Source organism: Leptidea sinapis, chromosome 22 (assembly GCF_905404315.1).
Source record: "Leptidea sinapis chromosome 22, ilLepSina1.1, whole genome shotgun sequence".
In the NCBI taxonomy this organism is placed as follows: Eukaryota; Metazoa; Arthropoda; class Insecta; order Lepidoptera; family Pieridae; genus Leptidea; species Leptidea sinapis.
Window position 1 is genome coordinate 7051756 of NC_066286.1, and position 23653 is coordinate 7075408.

A 23653-nucleotide genomic window follows, 5' to 3' on the forward strand; every position below is an offset into this window, starting at 1 on the left:
ACTTGATTATTTCTCAGATAAACCATTGTGTAATAGAAATTAAAACACCAATTAGAAAATAATTTATATTTACAATTTGTACTAAGTCACAATGAGTTCAGTCAGTTATACTGAAAGTATTAAAGCTCTCAACGAAGGTCTTTTGCGAGTAGGAGGCGCTGGTCTCTTCAGCACACAGCTGGAATATACTGGATATCTCCGACAGCATTAGCACTGAAAACAAAATGTCTTCTAACACACTGATAATATATTATGTGGCGATGATAATCCCTTTTTTTAATTATAACGCCCGAGTTTTATTAGTATTATTGTTTTTTATATAAATCAGACACTGTTATACTTGTTGCCCTTACCACTAATGACACATTTGTTCCTTTTTAATGTTACATCAAGGAACCACAGATTATGAACGTCAATTAGGCAAAAATCACCTGTCAACATTTTCTGCCATAAGCAACAGCATACAAACTGTCGAACGTGATCACAGATTATATAAGGCCGGTAAATTATTCATTGATTATCACCTACCATCGGGTGACCTACCCAGGTGCGCCTTTAGCAGTCCAAAAAGAAATACCTATCAATGGGCAAATTGTCAGAAAATGAACAAAGAACCACTCACAATAAATCTCTTGGTGTTCGTACCGCTTGATAATTTCACAGAGCTCGATGAGGTGCCCCTCGTTGAATCCCAGCTGGGAACCGAACTCCACGTCCCTCAGGACACTCTCATACAAGATCCGTACACCACTGCGGCACACACTTATTAACTCATCTTTGTCACCTGAAGTAGAATTTCCGCCATATTTAATATTTTTATGCTAATGAATATATTATACAAATTAAATTTTATGAATGATGCGGGACTCGAACCCGCGACCTCTCGCGTTCCGTGCGAGCGCTCTAACCAACTGAGCCAACCGTTCGAGTGACTTATCGTTGATAAAATCTTGTATGTTCAACTCTCAGGTTGTGGCTTCATCTACAGGATCTACTTTACAGTTTGATAACCTGCTCAACCCCAATATTTCCATATTAGGAAATTGACTTGACATGTCGCTCTTGCAAATCTAAACAATTTGTTATGTTTCGAAGTGATAACCCTCACTTCTGGATAAGAGCGCTCGCACAGAACGCGTTCATATATGTTTTGTTTTCAAATTTTATTTGTGTAATAAATTTAATCCCAAAAGTGAGGATTATCACTTTGAAACATCATAAATTGGTAATAAATAACCAATCTAGGTGATGGCCCATCTAATATTAAGGCGAAGAGTAAGCAGAAAACACGCAAACATGGTGTTTTTAGACAAGTTTTGTGGTGAAAGTATAGCATTTCGAGCTATGAACACTACTTAATCCTGTTACATATATCCTTAAGTCTTATTTGTAGGTTGCTAATGCTTGCTGTTGGTTATAGTTAACACTGCCGAGCCCTTTTGAACTACCACATTTCTTTGAAGTTAAACAAGTTTTTTGGAATGGCGTGACGCATATTTTTGGGTACTTCTCACAGAAAAGTTATTCTTATAGCTTGTATTTTTTGTGTAGGTTCATTTATTCAGATTAGTATTGAATAACGAGGATTGTAAGCATATAAACTGTTTTCCACGCAAGATTTTTGAAAATAATGGCTTTGTTACATAGATGGCGGGCCGGCAGCCGTGAACTCATATCGCTCAAGGTCGCTGGCATTTAGTGTCGCCTTAAGCAACATAATAGTGACAGAAATATATTTCATCTGTCATAATGTGTGATATATATGTTATAAGGGAATAGATGCTTTTGCTGCTGTTGTTAGTTTTCCTTGCTTGGCAATTTTTAAAGCTCCTTTAATTGTACAAATGATTTGAGTTTTCTTTTCTTGCCAAAATCGATCAGATTTTGGCGAGACAACACGTCCTGAGGATGCCTCGTGTAGAGGTTTAAAACACGTGTCGAATTGTTTAAAGATAAATATTGGCGGAATTAACACTAAAGAAAACTCAAATCATTTGTATAATTATGGATTTCCGCAAAGTAACGCCTACTTGAATAAATTTTCTCCTTTAATTGGTTGTTATAAGGTCTATTTTAGTGTATTCTTTGATTAACGCGAGTGTTACACATTTAAACAAAATACTTTTTGATGCATTAAAACGCGTGTAATTTTAACATCATCATCATCAGCTTAAAGACAAGCCACTGCTGGGCAAAGGCCTCCCCCAAAGATCTCCACGACGACCGGTCGTAATTTTAACGGTTTTTGACAAAATTTTCTGGACACTGTCAGTACATTTTACTACCTCCGAGGCAACAAATGGCGCTAAACTTCATACTGACAAATACTATCTTGACTCATTTCAACTGTCCCCTTGAAAACGTGATCTGGAAAGGTCTCGAAAAGTGGGGTTCACTTAAATAATAATAAAAATGTAACTTTTACGCAACAATTACACGCGTTTTAACCCTTTAAAAAGTTTTATTTAAAGGTCTATTTTACACTTTTTTTAGACCATTTGACGACGCGTTTTAGATGATATTTAGTTGGATACCTATTGGAATCATTTTTATTAATATGTATGTACCTACCGATTAAATCCGCAAGTAGGAAAGAAATCTTTAGCCGCGAATATAGGAATTGAGTGAGTCGCATCTTTTTAATCTGCGAATGAAGGTAGCGCGAATAAGAATATTTTACTATATAATATGATATAAATGAACATTAAGAAAATTGTAGTTTAACATCTTTACTCTAGGTACTCCGCAGCTGAATATCTAAGTGATCCGACAGCCTGGGACCAGATTATGATTATTTTATAGCAATAGCAATGACAGCACAATATTGTATATTTGATTAAAAGTAACGCAAAAAAAAATCTGGAAAAGTTTCTTGGGCCGCTTCTTCTCTCTCAGAGCGCCATTTGTTTCCAAAGCGGTAGTAGTGTCTAGTATATTAGAAATGACATCAAAAACAATTCTAAAGGAATCAATTTTGAGAAAATAAATCCCTTTTATGCCTTTTACTATCACTTATATCGACAATGATTGAAAGTACATACCTGAAATTGTGTCGAGAAACCTGGCACAGACCAGCAACGCGTATACGATGACCTGCATCAACACGCACCGACATTCACATCTGAAATTTAATCAACTAATAAAATAATTGAACTTTACGATGAAAAATTTTAGATAAAAAACAGCGGATTTATAAAAATATAAATGACGAGCAGGATGTTCACCTGATTGTAAATGTTCCATTGTCAAACTCTATTAATTGAAAACTCTATTACTTTTTCCGAACATTTAGTATCATCAGCCGGAAGACGTCCACTACTGGACAAAGGCCTCCCTCAAAGATTTCCACGACAATCGGTCCTGCGCTGCCCTCATCCAACGTATTCCGGCGATCTTGACCAGATCGTCGGTCCATCTTGTGGGGGGCCTACCAACTTTTTTTGGGGGGACTTTACTGCCCCAACGGCATTCTGTCCGTCGAACTATGTGCCCTGCCCACTGCTACTTCAGTTTCGCAATCATTTGGGCTATGTCACGATGACTTTGGTTCTCCTGCGGATCTCCTCATTTCTGATCTCCGAGGATAGCCCTCTCCATTACCCTCTGAGCGACCATGAGCTTTCTCATCGGGCCCATAGTTAGCGACCACGTCTGCGTACCGTAAGTCATCGCTGGCAACACACACTGGTTGAAAACCTTCGTCTTCAGACAATGTGGTATTCAAAAGAGCTTTGTTTAAGCATCAAAAAAAGTTTTTTGTTTTTGTTTGTGTTTTTTGTTTTATTTGACTCTGATAGCACTTTACATTGCAGTGGTGATCAAGAAGAATTTTTTCGAATTCTTGAAAAATTCTGAGAGAAATACAAAATGCACACTTGAGGCATACGATGTTAGGTCTCATTGGTTTTCCTTTTTATGGAAAAGTAGGTTAAACGCGTACGGGGCTCCTGAGTTAGGTGATCGCCGTCCACATTCTCTTGCAACACCAAGGAATCACAGGAGCGTTGCAGGCCTTTCAGAAAGCTTATTGCATGCTTTTCATAAAAGCTGGATAGAGGGCACATTGTAAAATTTAAGATCTGGACATACCCTATTCCAAAGCAAAATAAGTCATTTCATTTCAAAGGTGTACGCGCTTTTTTTGAAGGTGCCCATGACGTATTGTCTTGGAAACACCGCACAAGAAAGCTCATTTCACAGCTTGGTTATACGTGGGATCTAATATTTATACTAGCTACCTTTAAGTCGAAACAGTAAGACTTGGATGTTTTTGCTTATAGAAAATTATATCTAGCCGGATCCTATGCAAATAATCCTCCCATTGATAATGTTAAAAGCCTATGGCATTATAACTCGCACTAATGAATGTTTGAAAGCTGATGATAAGTATCTAATGAGTAGTAACAAACGTTTTTTTCTTCCCCGGGGCATAAAAAGAATAGGGAAGTCCCAGGCGCAAGGGTGTCGTAGGAGGCAACTGAGGGCAATTACCAGTGGAAGGCTCCTTTGCAAGGGATGCCGGCTAGATTATGGGTACCACAACGGCGCCTTTTTCTGTCGTGAAGCAGTAATGTGTAAACATTACTGTGTTCGGTCTGAAGGGCGCCATAGCTACTGAAATTACTGGGCAAATGAGAGTTAAAATCTTTTGTCTCAAGGGGACGAGCGCAATTATTGTGGTGCCGATCAGAATGTTTGGGTTTTACAATAATCCTGAGCGGCATAGCATTGTAATGGGTCGGGCGTATCAATAACCATCAGCTGACCTTCCTGCTCGGCGCAATCGGGCAAAAAACAAATGGCGCAATAGGTAGATTCGTTGAGCTCAGCAATATCTTCCCTATAATAGGGGGAGGCGATGGCTGGCCCATACGTCATACTAGTGAACGGGTGCTAGTTGTGATGGCATGATGTACCTGATACCAGAAACTCTGCTTCTTATTTTTTAAATTAAAGTTTTTATATTTTTTTTGAATCGCTAATAAAATTGCTCACATAATATCTTTATTTATTTACGGTGTGTGTGGATTGATGCATCTACTGTACTCAATAACTCTAGTTTTTACGTATTAATTTACAATTACCTTTTTTGACTTACTCATGTAAGGCATTACTTTTAAGCATTTGACGTTTGAGTATTTTTGTTTCGTCACTTTACATAATTATATTGTTAAAAGAGTGGCAACGAGTTTTTTGCCACTTCCTCTCATTAAGCTTTAATTAATTAAGCTCAATTTTTTCGCATGTAGCGGTAAATGCAAAAAGAAATGAAAACTTGATAGCCATAAGAGTGTAATTTCCTTGACCTACATGAATAAAGTGATTTTGATTTATATTATTATATTCTATGTCTCTACTATGAAATAATACTTACCTCACTTCACTCCCACTACTGTCACCTCCACAACTATTATACAGCAACAATAAACACTTGGAAGTATGTATTGTCTCTGAGTATAAATATGCACTCTCTACACACTTTATATAAACCTCCACCTGTTTCAGCAACACTTGTAAATGGCACGAGTCTGTAAAATATTGAAAAATATTTTCTATGATTAAGGCGAGTGTTACACATTTAAATAAAACCTTTTTTGTGTGTTTACATTAGATTTTTGCGTAAAAGTTATTTTTTTTTTATTTCAGTTAACCCGACGTTTCAAGACCTTTCCAGATCTCGTTTTCAGGGGGACTGCAGATGAAATGAGTCAATGATAGTAATTGTGATAATTGTCATTATGAAGTTTAGCGCCATTTATTGCCTCGGAGGTGGTATTTGCTATAGACAGACTGACGTAGCATTGAAAAATATTGATTTCTAATAATTTACCTTCAGTCTTCTCAAATGCATACCAGCAGCCAGCCATGGAGTATTGCTGTCATATCTGGTCTGGCGCACCCCAGTATCAGCTCGATCCAATTGACCGCGTGCAACGCAGAGCAGCTCGAATTGTCGGGGACCTAGCGCTCTGTGAACGGCTGGATCACTTGACGTCGCTTCATTGTGTGTCTTCTACCGCATTTATCACGGGGAGTGTTCCGAAGAGTTGTTCAACCTGATTCCTGCCACCGAATTTCACCTTCACACGACACGCCACAAGTTACGTTATCATCCCCACCATCTGGATGTGTGGCGGTCCTCCACAGTGCGGTTTTCAAGGAGCTTTTTTCCTCGTACTACGAAGCTGTGGAATGAGCTTCCTTGTGCGGTGTTTCAGGGACGATACGACATGGGTACCTTCAAGAAAAGCGCGTACACCTTCCTTAAAGGCCGGCAACGCTCTTGTGATTCTTCTGGTGTTGCAAGAGAGTGTGGGCGGCGGTGATCACTTAACACCAGGTGACCCGTAAGCTCGTTTGTCCTCCTATTCCATAAAAAAAAGTAGCGTCTAGTACAGATCCTCGATAGACGGTCTTTGTAACTTACGGCCAGGTGGTCTCCTATAACTTTCTTCTAGAGCCCGTCGGCGGACCACGCTTTTAACACAATGATCGCAAATCAGGAGAAGAACGCATCTAGATTGAATCCACTTTATTACATAGTCCTAATCCACATTAATAATTACCTTTTTTATACAATAAAACACCCTGATCATAATCCACTCTGAGGTTGCCGACGGTACCGGTACAGAGCGCACATTCATCAACCACACTCAACAATTGCAGTGTAGCGTCGGCAACGACGGGCATCGGTCGAGACGATATCATCACCTTAGCTATGTCTATTATGTGTGCGGCTATTTCTGTGTGTCGGTGTATGCTGGTTAATAACCTCGTGATGGAGAGAAGAAATCCGCTGTATAAGACGGAACAATTCTGAAATATAAATAAAAACCATAAATAAATTGAGCTCGGAATGTTGCATTCACTACGAAAAGGAATTTAGAAAAGATAAATCTGAACCGAACCATACGTACGTTCAAAAATTCAGGGCACGGTATGAATCATGATTCAAAATATGAATATATTTACTATTTTAAATTATAATTAATATGGTTTTATCAGTCAAAATCACGTCAAAGTCTGCAGAGTGTTTGCGTCACAGCGTCACCCTTCCACCCTTCAATTAAGTCATAATAGTATACAAATTTAACCTGTACCAAAATTCATTGACATTGCGGGACTCCAAGTTCGTGCCTCTCGGGTTCCATCCGAATTCCGAGCACCACAAATAGTGCTTCCATATCGCCGTTGTAGTACTCATATAGTAAACTTTCGCGAGACATAAACTAGGTTATTGAACCCGAATTTTTTCTAACTTTCACGTTCTAACATACTTTTCACCCTAAACGTTCTCGTCAAGAAAATCAGGGACATTCAACTGAGGTACTACTACAGACGCTGTAGACCCGGGTTCGATACAACTACCCGAGTAAGGAATTTTTTGGGTTTTGTAAAGATAAAGAAAATTTCTAGTAAGTTCAGGATCTAATCGAACAGAGAAAAAAGGATGAATAATATGTAAGCAGGATAAAAATAGTTAAAAGAAATTTCTAGTACATATTTAAAGATGGAATGGAAGAGAATCATTTTGAAAATAGTAAAGATCCGGGGGTTTATAGGCCGTACTAAGCGTGGCATACGGCAGTTCTAGTTCAGAGTCAAAAGTAAAAAGGAAGAGAGGAAGAAGTAATAGAAAGTGAGGCAAAAGAAGAAGATAGAAGAGAACTAGTGTTCGGTGCCGTGTGATCTGCTGAAGGCACCGCCTTCGGCAAATTGACAGCGGCAGACCGGCGAAGTGCAAGTTCAGAAAAGTGAACGTAATTAAGGCTCGTTCCTTTAAGCTTTGTATTTATTTTCCAATCCCTGACGCACTCTCGTGTCATCATTAATATCTGATGATATTGATTCCATTTTTGTGCCACATAAAAGAGCGGTTCGTGCTATATACAGTTTGAATTGTCCAAGTGGGCGTGTGTGACCAAGATAAAGATGGGATACCAGTGGGAGGCTCCTTTGCACAGGATGCCGGCTAGATTATGGGTACCACAACGGCGCCTATGTCTGCCGTGAAGCAGTAATGTGTAAGCATTACTGTGTTTCGGTCTGAACGGCGCCGTAGCTAGTGAAATTACTGGGCAAATGAGACTTAACATCTTGTCTCAAGGTGACGAGCGCAGTTGTAGTGCCGCTCAGAATTTTTGGGGGTTTCGAGAATCCTGAGCGGCACTGCATTGTAATGGGCAGGGCGTATCAATTGCCATCAGATGAACGTCCTGCTCGTCTCGTCCCGTATTTTCATAAAAAAAATATTCAATCTACAAAATGAATTCATGACAGACTGCTGATAATTCTTTTAAAATTGTATCAATCAATTAAATTCTTTATTGCTTTTGTCATACTGCAAGGTCAGTGGGATTTCGTCGAATATTAATCCCTGCGGTTTATTTGAGGGTTTTAGGGTTAGTGTCACAAACATTCTTGAATAAATTACTATTGACAAATACACACAGTTCATAGATATAAAGATAAGCAAGTGGTTATAGTCCAATTACCATCGGCTGAACGTCCTGCTCGTCGTGTCCCTTATTTTCATAAAAAAAAAAAAAGATGAAGCTTTAAAATGATTTTACACAGTGATAATGAGTATCTTGTCATTTATTTTAATAATAAATTCAATATTTTTAATTTTATGTTGATTTGATTTTTACTGGTAAAGCCCGCCCTGTCAAGCACGTAGTGCTAAACTGATGAAGGCCCTCCGACAGGTCCAAAAAAAGCCGTTTTAATTATTTGGCCTGACCTTTGTATATCTTTATATATATATATATTTCTTGTGTATGTCACTGAACTACCTCCTAAACGGCTGGACCGATTTTGATGATATTTTTATGTGTTCCAGTAAATTTGAGATTGGTGTGTGTCTTCAGGTGGATTCGAGTGGTTTAGATTCACAATTAAACTACCTCCTAAACAGCTGGACCGATTTTGATGATTTTTTTGTTTGTTTCAGTGAATTTGAGATTGGTTTAGATTCTCAATTGCATCTATATAATATAATTATCCTGCTCATGTGTAAGCTACTGAACTCCTCCTAACGGCTGGACCGATTTTTCAAATTTAAGACGTGTGTACAGGACAACGTCTGTAGGGTCCACAATAAACTATAAAAATATAAAATGCAGATGACTCACCGTAGTCTCCAAAGCCGTACATATCCGTCGTATATTACCAATGAGCTCATTGAATCGTTTCTCGTACGACTCAGCACTACACTTGCTTTCACAGTTATCTAGCAACACTGATAAAACAGCAACTGTTCGTCGCGCTAGTATTGCCTGCTCGTCTTTGTATAGAGACCTAAAACATTTGATAATATCCAATATTTTTTTTAAATCTTGATCAGAAGGGGTAACCTCTGACCCCAAAACTAGTGAAAACTGTCATTTCAGTGTGATTCTAAGAAGTGTGTGTGCGTGCGTGTGCGGGTAAAAATATAGATCGACATTGGCAATCAACAAATTATTTATTTACCAGTGGGAGGCTCCTTTGCACAGAATGCCGGCTAGATTATGGATACCACAAGGGCGCCTATTGCTGCCGTAAAGCAGTAATGTGTAAACATTACTGTGTTTCGGTCTGAAGGGCGCCGTAGCTAGTGAAATTACTGGGCAAATGAGAGTTAACATCTTATGTCTCAGGGTGACGAGCGCAATTGTAGTGCCGCTCAGAATTTTTGGGCTTTTCAAGAATCCGGAGCGGCACTGCATTGTAATGGGCAGGGCGTATCAATTGCCATCACATGAACGTCCTGCTCGTCTCGTCCCGTATTTTCATAAAAAAAATATTCAATCTACAAAATGAATTCATGACCGACTTTGCTGATAATTCTTTTAAAATTGTATCAATCAATTAAATTCTTTATTGCTTTTGTCACACTGCAAGGTCAGTGGGATTTCGTCGAATATTAATCCCTGCGGTTTCTTTGAGGGTTTTAGGGTTAGTGTTACGAACATTCTTGAATAAATTACTATTGACAAATACACACAGTTCATAGATATAAAGATAAGCAAGTGGTAATAGTCCAAGTTTTCCAAACAGAGGTCTGCAAAACTCAACAGGTGGGATGATGCAAATAGCTCTCATACATTTTTTTGCGATATAAAAACCTAGTAATCTTAGTACAATTACGCCACAAGAACAGTCCGTAACGTGAAACAGATTTAACATAAGCGTGATAAGCTAATAATGCTGTTTGTAAAGAAGTAACTTTTTTTATTTGCCGAAGAGGATAAACAATTTTTTTGTTCTTGCTACAAACGTTATAAATATGTGATTCCCATCTAATGGTGTCATCCAGGAGTAATCCCAAAAAATTGTTAGATTTGCCGTGTTAAATTGAATATAATTCGCCTTTTTGCCAGATTTATCTTAATTCTCTTATCTGTAATCCATTGATTAATTGAATTCATCTTAAAGTTTATGTCAGCATCATGATCACATATAGAGGCATTTTTGTCAGAAGCCACAACTATGGAAATATCGTCCGTAAGTCGTCGTAACTTGTATTTTGTTATGTTTATAACCTCATTAATATAAATTAAAAATAGAAACGGGCCAAGAACACTTCCCAGAAAAACTATTAGGTTTATATTTGCACGAAAACGACTGTATTACAATTGGTAGACAGTCATTGTCTAATAAAATGATAATAGGGTCGATAATTTTTTAATCCAAATTAAACTAAAAAAAATTACAGTAGGATGAAACCCATTAGAAAAGGAGGGGAATATGATAAAAATGATAGGAAAAATAAATTACGGTCGATCCGAGTTCGGGAAGTGGGGTGAGTTTTTAAAGGGTAAAAAATAGTTTAACTTGATTTCCGGCAAAACTAGAAGAAGAAGCAAAGAAGTCCTATGGAAAAAAGTTAAATAGCGAAGTTGTAGGTAATAAAAAGATCTACAACTTTTGTATTTAAAATTTTTTCACATAACCTCCAAATTTAGGTATAAAATTCAAGTTTTTTGTTTTTTATTTTTATCTTTTGCAAAAAAAAAAATCTGTGAAATTTGGTGAAAACTTACATTATTATGTCCCAAATACACTGTAATTTATTTGATTTAAAATATTTACTTTTTCGCCATATTTTAACTTAATATCAAAAAAGCACCCTAATTTTCAATCGAAAATTCTCGCGTCAAAATATCAGCTTTTTTCAAAAAGTCTGGAGGCTTTTTGTTCGTTGAAATCTCTACTTTCTGATGGCGTATAAAAAAAATTATATTACTATATATATTCTCAGAAGATGCAAAAAATAAAAAAAAAACTCAAATTCGAATTTTTTTTTATCGCTATGTACAATTTCATCAATAAAATGTGATGAAATAAATTATAAGGCTACTGGTAATTTTTCTAAAGGCAGTGCAGTCAGTCTGCTCATGTCCATATAACATGTGCCTTTATACATAACAATTGCACTGTGCAACAATATATTTGGTGCTACATCCAATGAATAGGTATATTATATATGAAAACACATCCACACACAATTATTATAAAAAAAAAGCTAAATACATAATCCTGTTATTTAAAATCTGCGCGATGAAAACAGTAACACCATAACATTTTGTAACAAATAGATACATTATTATTATCAGCTTCGATTAAACGAACAAAATCGCTTCATAATTAGTAATTGTCCGCACTGATTTATAACATTCAAATATTATGTCGCCTTTTTGTTAATTATTGTAGTTAGTACTTTGTATTGTAAGATATCGTTGGGTTAAAAGTTTTATGTGTAAAAATGTAGCAATCTTTTATGACATATTAATATGAAGGTTGAAGGTATTTAGATAAAGTAATAGGAAATAGCAAAAATTAAAATGGACGATACAGTGAATCCAAGCGGAAGGGGAATAACATAACATGACATGGGGAAACATTCAGGAAAAATCGTTATAGAATTATGAACTAACCGTCCGCGCAAAAGGCATTCACCGCTACTATAAGTAAGAGCCGTCGTACACTCGATGTACCTTTCGTCCATTTCCTTCAGAAACGATGTCGTCAACCGATGCGATATCGTGCTCAGTTCGCCGTGCACTTCGTTCAATACCGACTCCACGATGTTCAGCATCTGTAAAACAATTCATAATATTTTAACGTCCATCTTAACTGTGTTATTAATGAACGCGAAGTAAATTTATTCCAAATTTAATAGTTATTTATGCAACTGTTGTGTAATAAGGGGTATTAAAACACGAATGTGGGTTATAATAGTATCACATAAGTGTATACAAGACTTTATATATATATATATACACACCCATAATATGAATCCTCTATAAAAGATTCTGAAACAGTTAGCTTACTGCTAACATTAAAAAAGCCAGTCCTAGTAACCATAATATCATCCAAAGGAGTGTTATTATGAAAACGGATTTTCATTACGACACTCGTTTGGATGATTTAATGGTCATTAGGACATTGGGTGTTTTAATGTTGGCAATAAGCTAACTGTTTTAGAATCTTTAATAGAGGATTTAAAGCATGGGTGTAGAAAAAACTTTTTGTCTTTATCTTACACTTGTCAGTAGAGAGTTCCATGGCAGGTAGAAGTAATTTTAACCTTGGAGTAACTTTACATTGCGTTTATTAATAAGACAGTAAATAGATAAATGATATCAACTTTTTATGTCGTCAGCTTACTACTTAGCTCACTTGGTGTCTTTTTTATATTAGAGGGAGAAAATGGGCAAATGGGTCACAGGCATTTACAATAAAAGAAGTCTTAGGGATATGTTGCAAGCCTTTGAAGTGGGAGGATGCCCCTAATTTGAAGGTCCCTAAGTCATATCGGTTCGGGAATAGCCGGCAGATAATTCAAAGTGTTGAAATATCGCATTCAGTCGTGATTATCAAGTAGCTCTTAAAGAGATCAACGATCACAATTTTTTGACAATCAATTGACGTGCACTGGGATTACTCGATGGTGGTGACACCACTCCCATTACATCAAATATTCGCCACCGATTGAGTATTTTTAAAGATAAACCTTGGGTTTAGTTTACTAATATATATATACAGAATGTTAACGAAATACATTTCAGAGGAAATTGAATTAATTTATTAAAACATTTTGCGCCCGTATTTATATTCTAATGTAGAAATTGGGCTTCGCTGGTTGAGACAGTCTGCTTTAATTACATCATATTTAGAGTTTTTTATGACAATAAGGGACGAGGCGAGCAGGACATTCAGCTGATGGTAACATTAGAGTCCCGCTCAGGATTCTTGATTAAGCCAAAAATTCTAAGCGGCACTACAATTGCGCTCGTCACGTTGAGACATAAGATATTAAGTCTCATGTGCCCAGTAATTTCACTAGCTACGGCGCCCTTCAGACCGAGACACAATAATGTTTACTGTTTCAGGGCAGAAAAAGGCGCCATTGTGGTACCCATAATATAGCCGGCATCTTGTGCAAAGGAGCCTCGCACTGGTGAATGCCCTTAGTCGCCTCCTACGACACCCTTGGGCCTGGGACTTCCCTATTCTTACTATGCCCCGGTGAAGCACCGGAGATTTATTCTAAAAATTTGTTAAATTTTTTTCAAAGATTTTGTAACAGCATCTAATAGATTTCGTAAATCCACCCAAAACTATATAAATTCTAAGTATTAATTAAGTATGTCACTACCTAACTCCTAATGTATGAGAAAAGGAATTGAAAGGAAAAAATGGCGAAGGTTCTATTGAATTTGACTAGATTCTATACTATTACAAACATTTTCTTGTTAGTCAGTAAAATGACATCGAGTCGATTGGAATAATAAAAGAACTGTCAATTTTATATAAGCTTACGGTCAATCTTTGCTAAAACATTACTAATGTCAAAATCGTTTTCATAAACAGCCACCTAATAGTTCCCGTATATATTCTACGATTTCGGGGGTAACCCATAGTGCCCCGGTTTAAAAAAACTGTATTTTTTGGGACAAAACAAACAAGCTACCATTGCCCAGTCGGAAAATATTAACATGGTTTGAACATTATTGACAACGTGATAATATTTACTAAGATACGAGACGTTTTTATTTTTTGAGAATGGGGCTACTCCCTTTTCCCAGGTAGGGGAGGGGTGGGTAACTGCCAATAACAGGTCATCTCTTATGACGTCAATGACAATTTATCACCAAGATAATATTGTTAATATTGATACACTTTTATCCAAATGCTTTGAGTTTTCTTTCGTCTTTAAACAATTCGATGTTTCGTCTCTACACGAGTCATCTTCAGGACGTGTTGACTCGCCAAAATCTGGCACGAGACTAGCTGTTAGACACAAATTATCTTGCCGCAAACTGCAAGGCATAGCCTGTAGTATGGGTACCTACAAGACAACAATAGTATATTTAATACAATATACTTACATAAATACTTACAAACATTCATAGGACTCGGAAACAAACATCCATATTCATCATATAAATGTTTGCACCTAACCTAACCACCATGACGTCATGGTCGCCTTTTTTTTATGAAAATAAGAGACGAGTCGAGCAGGACGTTCAGCTGATGGTAATTGATACGCCTTGCCCATCACAATGCAGTGCCGCTCAGGATTCTTGAAAAACCCCAAAAATCCTGAACGGCACTACAACTGCGCTCGTCACCTTGAGACATAAGATTTTAAGTCTCATTTGCCCAGTAATTTCACTAACTACGGTGCCCTTTGGACCGAAACACAGTAATGCTGAGACATTACTGATTCACGGCAGAAATAGAGGCCTAATATATAAAATTCTCGTCTCCCAGTGATTTTTACCAAACTCCTTCTAAACGGCTGAACCGATATGCATGAAATTTTGTGTGCATATCGGCTAGGTATGAGAATAGGCCAACATCTATTTTTCATACTCCTAAATGATAAGGGTATAAATTAAATTTTTTTTTTTATTTTTCTGACAATTTTTTTATTTTTATTTATTTACGATTCAGCATTAAAAATACACACAACTCCGAATTTTCATCTGTCTATAATCAACACATATTATTTTTGTATCGCGATTTTTATATTATTCTGTTCCATCCACAGATCCGCAATAGGGTTGTAAGATTACAATCGATTAAAATAATTGTAGTACGAAAATTTCATGTACGATATATTTGGTATGTCTGAGAATCTATTTTTTATACCCCAAAAAATTTTCATTATTGATTTTTTATTACTTTAATTGGCAATACAACGTTTGCTGGGACAGCTAGTATTGTTATATTAATTTCATCAACAGATAGATACAAGGGCGTTTGTCTTAAGATGCAAAGTAAACTAAAATAAGTAAAAGGTGACCTAGATTGAAAATATTGTAGTCCTGTAGCCGCGGGCAATATAGGTACTTGTGTACAGATTTATAAATTCAACATTACGCACAACCGGGGGCGTAGCTCAGATGGTAGAGCGCTCGCTTAGCATGCGAGAGGTACCGGGATCGATACCCGGCGCCTCCAATTATTATTTTTTTATTTTTATGAAATTAATAATTATAAAAAATATTTATATATTACCGTTTATTTATGGCAATAGATATTTGACAAAATACAAATTTACTAACGACAAAGATTTTTTCTGCCCCCTTTTTTTAAATAAAACACATTTTAAAGGATTAAAAGGCGTGTAATTGTAACTGTACTTTTACATTAGATTTTACGAAGTTATATTATAGTTAACCCGATGTTTCTTTAAAAAGTGTTTTATTTAACACATTTTTTACACAAATGGTCTTGCAACAAACTAGACAGAGCCTATGGCATACTGTATATAAACATCCACGACTCGGAAGAAATCCATCATTCATCATAAAAATATTTCCACTGGGATTCGAACCTCTAGCTCAGTAGGCAGGCTCAATAACCACTGGGCTATATGGGTCGTCATTATTTTACACCTACCTTAAAGCCAGCAACACTCCGGCAAAGAGGATGTAAATACAACGTAATAAGAGGCGGAGCTGCCTAAGTACAAAATTGAAATTTAGTTTAGTACGAAACATGCAGTGAATTAAAAAAAAGTTAGAAATAGTTGTAAATGTAGTATGGCGATTTGCGAAAAAGTTTAATCCGGCTAAGTTTGAAAGCGAACCGTCATATATCCGTCATCTGTCAATCTATCAATGACTGCACGTTTCATACAATCGCGTGAAACGCTTTTTTCTTGGAGTCGCTAGGCTCCGGTGTTGCGAATGAGAGTTAACCAATGACCATTTGGGCCGTCTTTCTTTTCTTTCCCAATTCTATGATCGCTTTTTTATTACGAATACGTGGACGGACAGACCTTTTTCTTTCAGAAATAGACATGGTTTCATTGTACCTATCAATAGACAGGTACACAAACATTCAAGTAATACCAACCATATGAATATCCCACTGCATTTTAAATTCACAACAATACTGAACACAATGGACATTCAAATAGGAATGACATGTTCCAAATTCAAACATCGTACTTTTTTATTTTATTGGAACAGTGTTTATGGCCTGACTTAGTATAATAAATATAGAATTAATATGTATAATAATCCACTTACATTTAAATATCTTGCATCACAGTTATCTCCTGCTACAATACAACTGATCTCTTCATAAACACTAGACATTTTTACACCACTTTTACTTCTACTGGGGCTGGGAGTGGACGGCAAACGATGGAATGTACTAAATATTCTAAATTTGTTCAAAGACGCGCCCAGTGTTTGTAGCTTTTTATTGTACTCTAACACAGAGTGCTCATGGGCTGTTGCCTCCAAAATCAAAGGTAATATTTTCTTTAGATTTGATGTTACTGAAATAGTAATGTGATTATTAAAGTTTTGTTTTAAGGTACATATTCAATGGCACATTTTTTTATTTCTTCTCATCTTTGTAGGGGTCGGGTTAACTCAACCAATTTATAAAGCACCTTTGATCCCAGTAATTATATATTATACCATTAATTGGATTATTGACATAATATACGACACAATAATAATTGCTCCTATCGACTTGATCAGCAAAAATTAAAAAAATATTATAACCAAATGCTTTTTGACCAAAAATTTATGGAGTTTGCAGGATTCTAAGCTGCGTCTTTACAACTCAAATCCACGACCTCTCGCGTTACGTGCCAGCGCTCTAACCAACTGAGCTAACCGTTCGAGTGACGTATCGTCAAAAAAATCTTGTATGCTTTGTTCAACTCTCAGGTTGTGGCTTCATCTACAGGATCTACTTTACAGTTGATAACCTGCTGAACCCCAGTATTTACATATTAGGAAATTGACTTGAGATGTCGCTCTTTCACATCTAGGATTAATACACAAATAAAATTTTATGAACGATGCGGGACTCGAACCCACGACCTCTTGCAGCGTTTGCAGTATGGATTTTGTAATTAACAGCTCCGGGGGTCTTAAAACAATACTTTTTAAGGTTTATTGTACACAATACACAAAACTTAGCTATATGTATATTTTCCATATATCTTGTTGTATTTATTTTAATCCCCAGATATGTCTCCATCTACAGGATCTACTTTACGATTGATATCCTGATCAATGTCACTCTTTCAAATTTAAACAATTTGTTACTATTTATGTAGACATCACTTAAAAATTATAAAATGTACAGTATCTAACAACCCAATATTTTTTTTTATCATTTTAGTCTTTCCACAAGTGATCAGGCCTGTGAGACAGATGTATTTGTGATTTTATCTGGAAGTTCTGATCTTCTCAAAGACCATTCCTTTTAGTATGGAGTCACATCAAACATTTCAGTAATGGCCGAAGATTCTATTTTTCCTAAGAAGTCGCATAATATGTTACTCAGATTAATGGAACTACCAAATACTATGCTAAAATAGCCTTATAAGACCTGATAAATTTCAGTATTAGTTAATGTGTTCAATGTGGTTGAGTCACGCTGTAAATATCTAACATTAGAAAAAGTATAAAGTCACCGATAGCTGACTTGATTTGATTCATATGATGCTTACACATAAATCCAATCAGTCAAAGAAATGCTATGTCCTTATATTCCATAAAAAGGCTTTGCAGATCTTTGGTGCCCCTTTGAAGTCTAGAGGTGTATTTAAGTATAGAATAGAATAATATTTATTTAACATAGGGAGTGACCATAACATATTGCAACAACACTTGGTATGTGTATGTCTGAAGCTACATCTGAAGGCCTACCATTAACTTTTAATAAGCAATGCGATTCCGTTGAAGTTCAGTTTAGGTACCTAAACTGAATCGCTAAAATTCGTGCCATAAAGTGACTGAAATAAATTTGTCTGTGGTCCGCGGTGTGAGAAAGCGATGACGCTCTACAGTCGTTGCATAAGTTTGTCTCTCATGTCCCTTTCATCAATAAAATTTTCCTTTTCTGTATGTTTTTACTGTTTTTTAAAAGTTATTAACAACACGATTCACTTTCCTCTAAGGAAGTAGCAACTTTTTTCGAATCGCTCACTTTGACACATAAGCTATCCAGTTTAGGTTGAAATATTACCGTACCATGAGTACGAATGAATGGACGAACTAAATCAGTTTGCGATTCAATTGACATTAATTTTGACATTCAATTGACATCATTGCGATTTAATCAGTTGATTTGACGTCAACCCAAAATCTCAACCTCTAATCACGTCGTGGTATGAAATAGCAAAGCAGTTAATTTTAGGTTGTCAATTGAATCGCAATAAGAGTTCATGGTAGGCCCGCAGTTCGTAAAGGGGCTTTGACATGGGGAGAAGAACTGATAATAAACTTCCAGCCCATCTTTTAAATCATAGTATAAAAACTTAGCCTATTTAATCCTACATTATACAATTTTAAATAAAATAAAATTACCTTCTCTGTATGGAATATTGTAGTTTACAAAGTATGCTTTATTTTCTGTCTGTACACCACTTGAGGCGGTTTTAACTCTCTTTAACTGAGTCATACTTCCATCCTTATCTCTGACACTGTAGTTTTGTCTATGACTGTTGGGATAATATTAAAATATATTTATTTATGGGATAGGACAAACAAACATTTTTAGGTTCATCTGTTGTATGTGATCACTTCATTCAATACAAGAAGAAAAATAAAAGTGCTGGCAGGATTTTAGGTAGCATAGAAATATTGCAAGCAACTTCAATTCTGTTTTGTTTTATGAAGAAAAACGTAATTCTTGAGAGGCTGCGTAGGCGATTGTTACACATAGATATGGTAATATTTGCCAAACCCCCATTTGTTGTATCAGCGCACCTCGGCAACACTTCCCTTATTGCCTCGCCTAGTATCGGAATGCTGGGTCTTGAAATCTCGAGCTGCTGCCAATTCTGCGGCTTCAAAGAAGCTGGCGTATTAAATGAGCACAGCAATACTTTTAGCCGGCCCACATTCTTGCGGTTTACAATGCGCAGGATATGCCACAAATGGCAGAATAAATGCCAGAGCACATACATACAGAGTGCAGGAGTGCGGCGAACCATATATATGCATAAATCCTTGCATCTTATGAATTCCAGGTGCCGGTAGCAGTCTGAAAAGGCTGCTAGACTTCTGGGACTGTTCAGGTTCATTTTTTTTGATAAGGGACGTGATGAGCAGGACGTTCAGCTGATGCTAATTGATACGCCCTGCCCATTTCAATGCAATGCCGCTCAGTATTCTTGAGAAACCCAAAAATTCTGCGTGGCACTGCAATTGCGCTCGTCACCTTGAGACATAAGGTGTTAAGTCTTCCCCAGTAATTTCACTAGCTACGGCGCCCTTCAGACCGAAACACAATAATGCTTATACATTACTGCTTCACGGCAGAAATAAAGGTTTTTATGGTACCGATAATCTAGCCGGCATCCTGTCCACAGGAACCTCCCACTGGTAAAACTCTTTGGTGTGAAAAGACACAAAAAATGTTGAAAAAAGATTAAAAATATAAATTATATCATAAACACCATAACACAATACCTTGTTGATATATCATTAGGTCCAACAGTAACTTGATTTAGCTTAATTTTTGGGGATTCCAACATTTTACACTTCTCTTTGATGCTTATTATTTCGATATTCTGAAAACAGAACACCACTTTTGATACATGACTACCTTATACCTAAGCTATAGGTATAAGCTAAGCCCACAATGTGCCTTTTTATCTTCATCTTTCTATTTTTTTATATATAAAAATAAGGGACAAGATGAGCAAGACTTACCCATTACAATGCAGTGTCGCTCAGGATTCTTGAAAAATCCCAAAAATTCTGAGCGGCACTACAATGCGCGCGTGTGCGCTCGTCACCTAGAGACATAAGATGTCAAGTCTCATTTGCCCAGTAATTTCACTAGCTACGGCGCCCTTCAGACCGAAACACAGTAATGTTTACACATTACTTCTTCACGGCAGAAATAGGCGCTGTTGTGGTAGCCATAATCTAGCTGGCTTCCTGTGAAAAGGAGCCTCCGACGGGTATTCAAATTTGGTTTGGCACTCACATTAATATTTAATATGTTACCTAACACAATGCCAATATTATAATCATTTAGTTCTACTAAAATCCAGCCGAAGCGGAAAAACGAGTATTACAGCGCGCGCTTCGCTTTAACCACTCATCGCGCATGCGTTAAGGGCATGCCTCATGTGCGCTGTTGATTGTACTACGACACATTCCCTTGATGAACAAAAAGGGCACAATGTGAACATAGCTTATGAACCTTTAGGCTTTATTTCAATTCTAATATGATCAGCTGTCTAAGGCTAGGGTTACTATGGATGCGAGTTCTGACGAAAATGTGTTCTGACAAGTATGTCCGATTTCCTCTCATATCCCACAAACACCTGTTGACTGATCAATTTATCGTTATCCATGGTGGAAACTAAATCACTCGAAATTCGCAGACGCAGTCGTGCGAAAAAATCAAACTCGTTTGAACGCTCGAGTGGTTCTGACGACGTCGTGCATGTTCTGACGCATTCGTCGTTGCCAGTGTAATGACTGTCATTGGATACCAGGTGTTTGTTTCTTCTGACGAATCCGTCAGAACTCACATCCATAGTAACCCTAGCCTAATACTTCACAAATTAACCAAAGACTCATCTTTGCAAAACATATACTTGTATGTACTTTTACTTATTATATTGATGAGAAGGAGACACAACAAGGGTCACTACATGGTATGGGACCACCACTGCCCAAACTCATTTGCCACACCTAGATGGGTTGAGATCACATGTCATACTGGATGCATTGAGCAAGGAAGCTATTAACATAGATGAGAACCACTAAGCAGGTATCAACTATATGTTTGAGTTCTTGCCAGTCTGTGATGTTTAAGCATTCTGCACAACCCACAAAAAATAGATGTGAGAAATCTACTATCTAATAACTACCAAACCTCAATTAATATTTAGTAATGTAGGCTTAAATTAAGCACTTTTAAATAATCATTGCATTTTTTTTTAATTAACTGGATATTATAGTTTAGAAATAAACCCATAAGAAGAATATACAAGAAAATATTGTACCTCATTCTAATGATGCAGCCATCGTTGAAAAATATGACAGTGAAGATTTTATTTCTTACCTTAAAATCTAATTGTGATTTTAAATTATTAATCTCATTAGAGGCTGCCTTAATTTTATCCATCCACTCTGCCTTAGCATTTTCCTGAGCTTTTATTTTCTCTAACCTAACATTATCAACTGCAGTCTGACAGGATTTTAGCTGCGTTCGGAGTATTGAAGCCTCACCTTCTTTTGTAACACACTTCTCAAGCAGCTTACCATTTTCCGATTTTAACTTTGTATTCTCTTCTTGCAACTTAAGATATTGTTTATACATGTTATCACCATCCTGGCCTTTAAATATTTTATCATTGACAATCAAGTCATCAGAAAGGTGGACATTCTCCATGCTGTTAATTTTTGATGTGATACCTGAGAGAGGCAGGGACATTTTTTCACATCTATCCCTCAATTTTGTGGATACCATACTCAGAGGGGTCTTATTAGGTCTCTTGAAAACACCTGGAGCTTTGGATGTGCTTGGAACTGGTTCATACTGGGTGCTGGTAGTAACTGGGTTCATACATAAACTATAGTCTGGTAGAAAACTTGTGTTTTTATCATTATAAGCTTGCTCACACACTTGACTTGCCAAAAGTAGTATTTCATCATCATTATCATCACCCCATGTGTCTGAAAATAAGTAAATTTATTTATCTTCTCAGTCGAGTCTAACTGTCATGATGGTATTTTTTAAATGTAAACATAAAAATTACTTAAAATAAATTTATCATCATCATTAATTAAAATTATAATAAGTTTATACTATGTTTCATTGGGTTACTTCTTTGTACAGGAAGCCTGCTAAAAGGATTGCAGACTTCATCTGGCAACAAGCATTAGGCTGCAAGCACAACTATTGTTTTTGTGTGAAAGGTGTCTGAGCTACTGAAATTACTATACTATTGAGCCTTTACATTGTTTCAAGAGGACTAGTCATAAATTTCGGTTCTCTGAAGAATCCAGACCGGCAGTTCTCAGTAGTGGATGGACCATAGCTTTCTGGTGAACCTTCATCATCATAGAAATAAACAAAATAAAGATAATATTTTGAAAACTACCTGATGTTGGACCTGCTTGGCTAACAGGGAAATTATGATCAGATACAGTGACATCAAGTTTTGCTCTCTTCCGGTCTCCATATTCTTGAGGAAATATATATCGCTTAGACATTCTCAGTTCTAAAATCTAAAAAAAACAATCATAATTAATTTTGTTTTGCCTTAAAAGAACTAATTTAAACTTTATTTTCATTACGTAGAGAGGTATGTAGTTACGTACAAAAACAATAACATTAAAAAACAACCCTAATCTTTATCAAAGATTATAATAATTTAAGCAGGTACAACATAAATATTATTTTTTTTAATTTAAGCAAAGTTTACAATGCAAATGTCAATGTCACTAATAAGACTCTAAGTGAACATCGGACAGTGGTGTCAGTTAAAGATGCGTTCTGATTTCATTTTATTCCCATAATCTGACAGCTGCTCATGTTTTGAATATTGCATTCCTCGGATAAATTATAATTCTAAAAGTGATTTTGGCTTATCCTTTCGTTTCTCCGCTGTTATCCAATGAGCTCACCAAGAAATTATTCAGATTAAGTTTCTTGTTGATCGATTCAGCACCAAGGATTCATGCTCTGACGTTCATATTGAGACAAGGTTGATCCATACCATAATTATTTTTGTTATGCCAAGCTGAATCTTCTAAATATTTAATCGAAGAAACCCGCGCAATGAGCAAGAAACTAGTCACTTCACACAGCCAACACGTCATATGATACAACAGTCATAACAGTCAAAGTTATAGAACAGCTAAAGTATTTATTATAGTGAAACAGATTATATTACATCGCCTCAAATATATATCACATGTCGCATTACAATCAGTATCGATTGTAGTAGGGGTCAAGTTGTATCATTAATTAACTACTGCTTTCAAGTCACTTTAGCCGCGCGATCTAAGGTGCCAGATTTAAGCTCTGGTTCCAGAGCGAGAGAGGTTTAAGCCCTACACCTGACACATTTTTTTTTATTAAGTATATGAATAAATAAATCATAACATAAAATAATTTAATTACGCTGATACTAATGTTTTTTTGCAAAAAAAAG

At 36.4% G+C, this 23653-nt stretch overlaps 1 protein-coding gene and 1 non-coding gene across 3 annotated transcripts; one reads left to right on the forward strand and one right to left on the reverse strand.

Annotated features, from left to right (window-relative positions):
• Positions 1–51: 51 nt before the first annotated feature.
• On the reverse strand, positions 52–22928 carry LOC126970801 (uncharacterized). Of its 2 annotated transcripts, none has more exons than XM_050816920.1 (13): positions 22818–22928; positions 22598–22724; positions 21556–22169; positions 19944–20044; positions 18837–18970; positions 16533–16786; positions 11982–12082; positions 9135–9300; positions 6567–6816; positions 5375–5528; positions 3042–3121; positions 623–784; positions 52–213 (listed from the first exon to the last, which is right to left on the reverse strand). In XM_050816920.1, the coding sequence occupies exons 2-13, from the start codon at positions 22707–22709 to the stop codon at positions 98–100; spliced, it is 2244 nt and encodes a 747-aa protein (XP_050672877.1). In that variant the 5' UTR covers positions 22710–22724; positions 22818–22928; the 3' UTR covers positions 52–97. The 2 variants fall into 2 exon arrangements, with proteins under 2 accessions (XP_050672877.1, XP_050672876.1); XM_050816919.1 differs by having other exon boundaries at positions 11922–12082.
• On the forward strand, positions 15384–15456 carry Trnaa-agc (transfer RNA alanine (anticodon AGC)). The gene has a single exon. It is a non-coding gene; the product is annotated as a tRNA-Ala (tRNA).
• Positions 22929–23653: the final 725 nt, after the last annotated feature.

Coding starts and splice junctions, on each gene's coding strand:
- LOC126970801 (XM_050816919.1), bottom strand. CDS start 22,709: ATGTCTAAGCGATATATATTTCCTCAAGAATATGGAGACCGGAAGAGA. Junction 9,301..11,921: donor GAATGCCTTTTGCGCGGACG/GTTAGTTCATAA, acceptor CAAATGTTTTAG/GTCTCTATACAAAGACGAGC. Junction 214..622: donor CGAACACCAAGAGATTTATT/GTGAGTGGTTCT, acceptor TTTTGTTTTCAG/TGCTAATGCTGTCGGAGATA.